At 33.0% G+C, this 9,137-nt stretch overlaps 2 protein-coding genes across 5 annotated transcripts in view; one reads left to right on the top strand and one right to left on the bottom strand.

The window, feature by feature from the left end:
* The window catches only part of Gig (TSC complex subunit tuberin), an 8,374-nt gene extending 2,143 nt beyond the window's left edge, over positions 1–6,231 (bottom strand). For 2 of the 3 annotated variants that reach the window (XM_076386612.1, XM_076386615.1), the window contains exons 1-22: positions 6,111–6,231; positions 5,777–5,913; positions 5,479–5,672; positions 5,208–5,411; positions 4,956–5,130; positions 4,591–4,791; positions 4,353–4,494; positions 4,126–4,274; positions 3,863–4,035; positions 3,625–3,793; positions 3,301–3,522; positions 2,925–3,183; positions 2,724–2,842; positions 2,485–2,649; positions 2,196–2,361; positions 1,921–2,117; positions 1,716–1,832; positions 1,461–1,642; positions 1,137–1,350; positions 547–978; positions 322–484; positions 18–216 (exon numbers count right to left, since the gene is read on the bottom strand). In XM_076386612.1, the coding sequence (XP_076242727.1) occupies positions 18–216; positions 322–484; positions 547–978; positions 1,137–1,350; positions 1,461–1,642; positions 1,716–1,832; positions 1,921–2,117; positions 2,196–2,361; positions 2,485–2,649; positions 2,724–2,842; positions 2,925–3,183; positions 3,301–3,522; positions 3,625–3,793; positions 3,863–4,035; positions 4,126–4,274; positions 4,353–4,494; positions 4,591–4,791; positions 4,956–5,130; positions 5,208–5,411; positions 5,479–5,672; positions 5,777–5,913; positions 6,111–6,189 (4,058 nt within the window). In that variant the 5' untranslated portion in view covers positions 6,190–6,231. The remainder of the gene's footprint in view (positions 1–17; positions 217–321; positions 485–546; positions 979–1,136; positions 1,351–1,460; positions 1,643–1,715; positions 1,833–1,920; positions 2,118–2,195; positions 2,362–2,484; positions 2,650–2,723; positions 2,843–2,924; positions 3,184–3,300; positions 3,523–3,624; positions 3,794–3,862; positions 4,036–4,125; positions 4,275–4,352; positions 4,495–4,590; positions 4,792–4,955; positions 5,131–5,207; positions 5,412–5,478; positions 5,673–5,776; positions 5,914–6,110) is intronic. The other variant, XM_076386613.1, reaches the window with a different exon arrangement.
* Positions 1–9,132, top strand: part of Med8 (mediator complex subunit 8) — an 11,802-nt gene extending 2,670 nt beyond the window's left edge. Inside the window, exons 1-6 of one of the 2 annotated variants that reach the window (XM_076386624.1) lie at positions 6,807–6,944; positions 7,048–7,219; positions 7,300–7,545; positions 8,349–8,519; positions 8,642–8,759; positions 8,853–9,132. In XM_076386624.1, the coding sequence (XP_076242739.1) occupies positions 7,055–7,219; positions 7,300–7,545; positions 8,349–8,519; positions 8,642–8,759; positions 8,853–8,929 (777 nt within the window). In that variant the 5' untranslated portion in view covers positions 6,807–6,944; positions 7,048–7,054 and the 3' untranslated portion in view covers positions 8,930–9,132. Of the gene's footprint in view, positions 1–6,806; positions 6,945–7,047; positions 7,220–7,299; positions 7,546–8,348; positions 8,520–8,641; positions 8,760–8,852 lie in introns of those variants that run through there. The other variant, XM_076386625.1, reaches the window with a different exon arrangement.
* Positions 9,133–9,137: the final 5 nt, after the last annotated feature.

Raw genomic sequence — 9,137 nt, 5'->3', positions numbered from 1 at the left:
AATAATCTGATTGGTACCTCATGTCTTTTGCATACATATTTTTTGCATGTTTTTTCAATTCAGCGTCAAGTTTCACTTCTAAATCTGCAGGTGGAAAATCTCGGTCCACTTGCTGCGAATTCAATTTTTCCTTATTCAAGAATGGATTTTTCCAATTAGCGCTCATCTCAGGACTAGAATTTGATCTCCGTACTGGATTTCGAGAACGACGTAAGTCTATCGATAATTTCGTTATTTTAATAAGTCGTAAAAACATATTGTTATTAATCAAATGTAACGATAACTAAGAATTTGATAGTTGCTAATCATAAATAACCATACCATCTTCACCATCTTCTAAGCTTTCTAAACTATCGCGAGAACTTTGTCTCGAAGGATTTGGTCGAGCTGGTGAACTGGGTATTGCAATTGGACCTGATGATAGAGATTTCATAACGCTACTGTGATCACTTTGTGCTTGATCTGCATTTTTATCCGCAGTATCCTAAAGAATATTACATATAACGTTTACTAATATTATGTATATCTTACATGCTTTCGAATTACCTCTGCTTCGTCTCCGGAATATTCTGACGTAGATTCTTGTTGTTTTTGGAATAAATCTTGATTTGGCCTATACAAAGCCATTATGTCATGCACAGGAAAATCTACGTGCGTTTCAAATTGCATAGAATTCTGAATTCTCATTATCCAAGACATGTCACCCGTAGGTCTGCGTACGTATATTTCAGCCCAACCTTGACACCAGCAAGCACAAAGCACATGTTCTTCCTGTTTTTCACTATTAAGTATTTGCTCCAATTTCGACGATTCACCTTGATCTTTGTCTGTTTTTTCTACGGTATATTCGCGTTTAATTGTATCCAAATCCTCCGATGTTTTCTTCAATTCTTCCGTGGGAGAATTAGCAGCCGTATTTGCTGTCGAACTTCCATGCCCTCCGGAGGATTGCCTAGACAGTTTGTCCTCTTTTGCTGTCTATGCACAAGATCGTTTATATTTAAAAAAAAAAATTGAACTAACACCGATAAAGGATTTAATCGTAATACTTATTCTCGTAAGAAGATATACATATATATATATATATATATATATAATGATATATATATAATGATATATATATATATCAATAACACCTCTGTACTCGATGCTCTTCTTAAGTTAGACTGAGACGTTCTCCCATGTTCAGGCGATTGAGGGCCTGATTTGCATGCGAGCCAGCAATTATCGCAAAGTCCTCCGCGCATTGCTTTATTACTACATCCACTTGTTGTTACAGTAACAAGCTTGTTGCCAAGTAACCATGTCATTGATTGGCCTTCTTTCAGAAGAAAGTCAGCAGCTGGAAGTCTGATTAAGATGAGATTATAATTATTCATAATTACACATATACGCAGCTAATAACAATAAATCGACAGAAAAAAAAAAAAAAAAAATAATGAAACTATTAGAGTTCACACCTTTTAGGACGAGCCGAGTAAGTTGAAAACGTATAACGAGCCATAAGATCGATACAAGTCTCGGTAAGTTCTACGTGAAATGTCATTAAGGCTTCATCGATCGGAGGTTTTAAGTCTGAAACTTTACCATCGCCTATTATACGATTGGCCATTATAGGCCTTTCTCGCCGACCTCTGCTGCCCTGCAAACATAAATACTGAAATAGAGAAAGCATAGAAACGATAGGCATAATTCGATCGTATTAATTTACGTACCTGCTCTGTTAAACTGGAACTGCGTTTTCTATTTGATGAATCTTCGTTTATGAAATTAAAATCTGACTTCATTAGATGCCCTTCTTCAAAAGGAATGATTACGTTTGCTTTCAAACCCTGGCACAAAGAAAAAGGTACGTTTTAAAATGAAATTATTCACTTTTATCGGTATTTAACACTTACTGCTTACGAACAAAATACGTACAGTGGTAATAAATCTAACAAAGTCCCTCCGAAATGGTAATCGACACTTTAGAAACCATACGGCAATTACATGATGTGCTAAGGATACTGTATAATGATCATATTTAAACGGATTTGTATACGGTAACAAAATCGCAAAAACTGACATGTACTGATCCCCAATAAAACTTGCAAAAACTTTTGGTAGTCTAGTAAGAGCTGCAATAAGAAGAGAAAAAAGTAAATACAAAAGATATATTGTTACCATCCGAATAAATCCAACGATTCTTTACTTACTAGATAAAAATTCCAGTATAGGAATAGCTATGTGTACTGTAGCTGAAATTTTTGATAAATTCAAAAGAACTTCTGACAAAAGTTTATTCATCGCATCACGCATTTCTAAAATACATGTTGTAAGACTAGTAACGCACTGACTTGCGCATTTTGCTGTTAAACCAACCTACAGTATCCCGAAAAAATTTCGAAAATTATTATACTTGATATGATACATTTATATATACATATGTACAAGTTGCACACTTGAAACTAGAAAGAGAAAAGAAAAATACGTTTTCTTCCTTACCTCTAAACATTTGATTAAACGTTGTTGTAAATTTGGTTCTAAATGTGCGTGATATGAAGCTAAAGATGCTAATACTGGAAAGACATGAACACGAAACTCGGAAAGGGTAAATTTTGGAGGAACATTGTATAAAGATTCTGGAAGTCTTAAGCTCTTGTCGCTGACCTAACAAAATATGTACGTGAAATAAATCTATGTAAATTTATTTGACTAAAACGGCGAATAATCTACGTACGTACCATTGAACAGAGTGCGGCTGCGAAATAGTCAATATCGTTAGTGTGTCGTGATAATATCAAAGCTCTATTCTGCATTACTTGAGGTAACTCTTTTAATACGAGCTGTAAAACTTTCCAATCTGCAATCAAAATAAAGGAAATGTTAATTTAAACTTGATGCAATTAATTAAAGTACGGTTGAAGATGAAGTGTTTTTAAAACCTTTCTCTGATTTAATACAGGAGATGATAGCTTTACACGCATGTGCCAATGATATATGAGTAATTTGACAAGACAAATGTAACGGAGCTGGACTAGCTGGTGGAGGGCTATTTCCACCTCCTCCACTGTTCATTCGTTCAGTAGCAGCATGCTCTAAAACTAAGTACGGACTGAACCGCATTACTGTTGCATTTTGCGCATCCGGAAATCCCAAATGATATAGCGTATTTGCTCTAATCTTCAAGAAACACTCAAAAATCTGAAAGAAACGAATTAAGAACATGTTAAATAATATACACAAAATTATTGTATAACGTATGAACAAATCTACGAGACTGAAATTGCATACTGTACAGATATAATGCGTATGAATTACCAGATATCGAACTGTAGAAACATCATGAAAAACAGATGGGTCTTTGTAATGTTGCTCGAGGTGATTTGCCAAAACCTTGTAAGCACGTATCGCGTGACTGGATGGTAAGACATATATTTTTGACGTTAATATCTTTATTATTCCAACAACTGCTGTCTTTATATCTTTGATATCGACATCCTTTGCGACTGGAGTGTCAGAACAGAAAGGCTTATTGATCAGCTTAAAAAAAAAGAAAAAAAGAAAAGACAACAATGACTAATCGTTTTTACTTTACGAATAATATAGTAGAATCAACCTACATGAGTGGCAGAAATTCAATACCTTCTCTAATATATCTAAAAGCTCTAAACACCGTTTGGTATCGCATTCAAGACAAAGATCGATAAGCAAATGAACAACAGCATTACGAACTGTAATATCCGAATCGGCATCTATATGTTGAAAATATGGCACGACTATCCGTTCGATCAGTTCATCTTCATATCTGGACCTATTTAAAGAAAAGAAAATTCATTAAATGTATTATATAAAAACGGCATCGATATATTTTACACTTTACCTATTAAGTTGAATGATATTTGTTAAAACATCTAAAACTTTCATTCTAATATTGGTACGCGTTTCAATTTTGTAATAACGTTCCATTAAATTGGCTAATTTAGACTGCCACTGATAATGAGTAGGTCCTATAGTATGTGCTCGATATTCGATTAATTTCAAAACAGATCCTTCCTACAAAAAAAAAATATTAAAAGTTTATAAGCCTAAAAGAGAATCGTTGATATTTTCATATTACACAAATAATACGGTGTATGTTATTACAGGTCGTGTATCGCTGCAACGTTCAACCAGATCGTAAAATCGTTGAGTACAACCATTATAATGGTTGTTATCCAGTAAAATTTCAATACTACTTATCGTTTCGTGTAAACTCATTGAAACCTGTTTGGTTGCTGGCTGGCTACTAGTTTCTAAACGGGAAAGAAAGAAAATGAAACGTTGCGTGGCTTATTTTCAAGAACTTGCTGAATTGTAATATTATACTTCACCTGTGTGAGAAAGAACTTTCTCAATAATATCAAGAATAATACTCCATGTAGGATCCCATAATTCTGCGCCATACTTATTAGCCAATCGTTGAATAGATAGTGTAACTTCATACATAACAATTGGATGATTACATTTTAAAGCCTTTTAGAATAAAAGCAAACAAAAACCATGATAAACAATTTAGTTTAATAATATGAAACGTTACACTAAATCTGGATAAATTTTAGATTACAGTACCTGATAAAATGAAGGTAAAACAGATGTTGGTGTACATTCCAGTTTTGGAATTCTATGTGTACCCCACAACCCCATATTTACATAAAATACTGCACCCCTGAGTAAACGTACATCTCGCTGAAAGTTTGCGTCTTGTAATAAACGACACATTGTATACAGCGCAGAATGGCCCATGTGCGTTCCTAATAAATTGCGCATTATCTATAAAACGAGACTTGTATTAAAGCTATGCATTGTATATCCTACTAAGTCACTTTTAATCACTTTTCGTATCGATTAATATATATGATACGTGTCACGTACAATTCTAAAATTACCCGTAATATTTCTAACCATTCTGCGACAGCAAAAATTTGATGACATACCTTCCAACTTATTTGACAATATGTTTCAACGTTTACACTTCCGCATAGTGCTATTATAAAAGTTTGTAAAGAATCAGATTGTAAATTACTGTAACAGACGATTGCGTCTAGAGCTTCTAAACATCCAGAAACAACTTCGGTACTGTTACTATAATAACATAAATGGCAAATATACCTAAAAATGCAAAAATAAAAAGTACATTGTTTCGTAAGGAATATTACAATTACAATAATTGATTTTGGAATATTTACTGAACAAGGCCCGATATAATGCCCTCATCTATGTAAGCTGAATTGAACTTTATGACATTAACGAGAAGGGACAGAAATTCAGCACCCCTTTTTCCATCTCCTGCTGTCACAACAGGCATCCAATCTAACAAGAAAGGTCCCATTCTTTCCTCTAAATGTAATATATCTTTCCCATTTTCTGTTAAACTTTGTAAAAGTTCTAACCTAAGATAACAATACGTGAAAGCGAATTATTAACATAGAGATAAATTTTATTTAATAATTACAATACCTAGGTCCAATATCTTCAGGAATATTATGTTCTTTGACAACCATAAAAAACTTTACTCTCATTAGAGATGATAGTTTAGAATATTGACCCTGAACCAGACATCGCAGAAAGTTTAACGTCACGTGTCTATGTTCACGAGGTACATCTTTTCCTAAAAGATCTTGTACCAAATACCATAATCTTTCGGCTGCTTTCTAAACAAATTTCAAGAATAAGAATTTTGAGCACACGATTGTGAGTAAAATATAACGTTAATATTAAGAAATCTCATTGAACTATACTTGAACAATCTGCTTACATCTTCCCATTGTTGATTAAGAACTGCATCGCAGAGATCTTTAATTGCTTTTGTACGGTGATGTACAGGACTCTCAGGACTAATTTCCTTCTCGAGATCATAAGTTAACGTAAAATCTTCACGACTCTTATAATTTCCTACGGAAGAGTTGATTAACGATAAACCGAGTATTACTTTTTTGTTATGTTACAAATGCACATTATTAACTATAATTTTGTCAAAAGATTGCTATTTTACGTGCAAAAAATTAATAAATTATGACGATGATATTCCACAGCTTCAAATAAGAATAAACCGTTAAGATAATGTATTAAAAATCAATCCACAGAATCACCTTTATTAATGCGAAAGAATTGTTTCAGTTTATCGTGTAATGTTTTGTTGTCTTTGTCTTTTGAATTCATTTTCGACATTTTAGTTTAAAAACCAGAAGAAATAACAGAGACGTCGCCAGAATGACCGATATCGAGCAACATACATGTAGACATATCAAAAACAAATCTAAAACGAGGAACGTCAATATGCCATATGTATGCACATATTATGTGAAGAGAAACGGAATGCCGGAACTGGCCGGAACAGTAGAAACACATGAGAAACACCAATCAGCTGAGATTAGGAACCATGAACTATTGCTACGGAAGACCATCAAATGCAACATATTTGTAGAAATCGTTACATAGAGACGCATCGACAGTACTATTGGTTAGATTATTGCTCGTGTGGTCATCAGAGTGTTACACGGTGGATTGGGTCAAGTGCGTTGTGCGTTTGAAAGCGTTTATTAATATCCATGGGGATAGAGATCCATGTGATTCCATAGGAGCTCGAAGAGATTCACTTCTAGATAGCTAGAGTCCCTTGCTTTTATGGGGCTCTGCTCTATCACTCTCTCCGAGAATCCGAGCCCGAGCCAATCCGAGTGGATCGGATTGGAGCTGATCGGAGCGTGTGACACGAAATACGTCGAATAATGGTCTATTCTTCTATGCTTCGTCGATGATAATACAGATTATACATATATACATATGTTTAGTTCTATTCAGTTCTATTAGGCATGTTCTAATGGTCATCGATAAAGGTTATAGATATCAGCTTTAAAAGATTACTAAGATATAACAAGTTTTTAAACACTATGTGCCATTTATTTTAATACGTAAACTAAATAGTGAGTATTCTGTTCTAAAACTATACATATAGTTTTAATGTAAATGATAGAAGAAACTTTTGTTTATAAATATATAGTAGCATTTCTTTCATTTTATTACAAGATTTAAGATGCAAAGAGAAGAAAAACAGTTAGATTCCGCCTTGGAGGCTATCATTATGAGAGTAAATGATCTAAAAACAGCTATTGCTGCAATGATATTCAAGTTGGAACATGAATACGAAACATTGAATTGGCCTAATTTTCTGGATAACTTTGCACTTATTTCAGGACATGTAAGTATTAGTCATAGTTCGACTACTAATACTGTTGTAGATTATATCATAATGATTGGCTGTATTTCAATTGTTCATAGCTAACTAGCCTTTCCAAAATCCTTGGACCTGATAAAGCTCCAAATTTACGAAACTTAACGGTACTGCCATTAAGATTAAGTCCTGAGAAAGATGAAGAATTACTTCGGCTGACCGAAGGAAGAATTTCTACATTTGCTCATGATTTAGTACCAGATTATCTACGAACTAAAGTGGAACCTCAGGCTGAACAAAAGATGATGCAACTTGAGGCAAAAGCTGCAAATTTAAACTATGAAACGTCTCATGTAAGGCACTATATCTCTTATTTACTTCCAACAAATAAATATAAGTAAATATATTTTTTTATGCATCCCATTTCAAATCGATAAAATTATCAATACACATAGTAAAATCCAGCTAAATTTATTCTGACAAAATATTTTAAGATACAGCCACAATTGTATGTCTATATTATGTTATTATAGAAACTTAAAAATAATTTAAGATGTTCTATTTCTCTGTTAACGTGCTAACTAAACAACAACTAGGACTGCAATGTAAGCTACTATCAGCTAGCTTTCAGCTTTTTAGTTCCATTCGCTTTGGACTGAAATTGAAGTAGTTTTACTTATCTATAAAGCATATGTGATTTTCGTATTTTAAAAATATTCAGTGAAAATATACCGTATTGCGTATAACATATATTCTACTGTTTTGCGTATAACAAAATACATTATTCTAGCTTAAAGTATAATATTTCTTTTGTAAATCTTTATATGTTTATTATGTATTGTTAATTATTTTGCAAATTTGTTTATAGTTATATGAATATAGAGTTAGTGTTTTACAGTGAGTATTTTACTGAAGAATGTTAAACTGTTAGAGGAAAAGATTGTTAAATTACTATGTATAATTGAAGCTTAATTGTAGATTCGTGATTTATAAATTTTTGTATTTGGGAGATCTTACTATTGCAACTCATGAGAAATAAATTTCCTCTGATAGTTTAAAGCATTATGAAAAAAAATGTTATAATCGGTCCAGTTAGCGAGTGGAACATCAAACGTCTTTTGTTTTCTTAATTACATACTCAGTTTATATATTTCAGAAACAAGTGGCACAATACATGAAAGTCATTAATCATATATGGGATATAGCAAATAAAGCACGCGAAGAATGGGAAAGTGAAGCTGGATCTAGAACAACTCAGACTCAGACTAGTAGCACTGCAGATACTCATGCTCTTGTAGCAGCTGTGGGTATGGGTAAAGGTTTGAAGGTAAACGATAATATACATATTATGTATGTATGTATGTATGCGCGTGTGTATGCGAATACGTGTGTATTATCCATTTATTGAAATAGTTGAATGCATAGATAGCTTTTTTCTGTTTATTTTAGTCCGATACTGTCCAAATGGTTCAATCTGGCGTAAATTCAGTACCTAGTGGAATGATGGTAGGCAGGCCTGGAAATCAACAACAAGCACCAGGGCAAGGATCATTAGGAAATCCGTCTAGTAAGATATCTTCTTCACTTTAAGGACTTTTAATCTGATAAATTTTTCACTGTAAATATGCAATAGTAATCAAAATATTTGATATGCTTACAGTGGGACAAATGAGTAAAGCTCCAAGTGCCATCAAAACGAATATTAAAGCAGCGTCACAAATTCACCCGTATAGATAAAGTAAATGAATTTATTTAAAAATATTTTTTTAACATAACAAAGACACTATTTTCATTTAATATATATTGTATATATGTTTATTTTAAAAACACAGTTAGTCACTGTTAAATATACATATATATGTAATTCTAATAGTTTCTAATAGTTGAATACAAGTATGTGTCCAACACAGAAATAAAAATACACACATGATACTATATTACATAC

Source organism: Calliopsis andreniformis, chromosome 10, assembly GCF_051401765.1.
Source record: "Calliopsis andreniformis isolate RMS-2024a chromosome 10, iyCalAndr_principal, whole genome shotgun sequence".
In the NCBI taxonomy this organism is placed as follows: domain Eukaryota; kingdom Metazoa; phylum Arthropoda; class Insecta; order Hymenoptera; family Andrenidae; genus Calliopsis; species Calliopsis andreniformis.
Note: the sequence above shows the minus strand (reverse complement) of the source record. Positions and strands in the feature narration are given on the sequence as shown.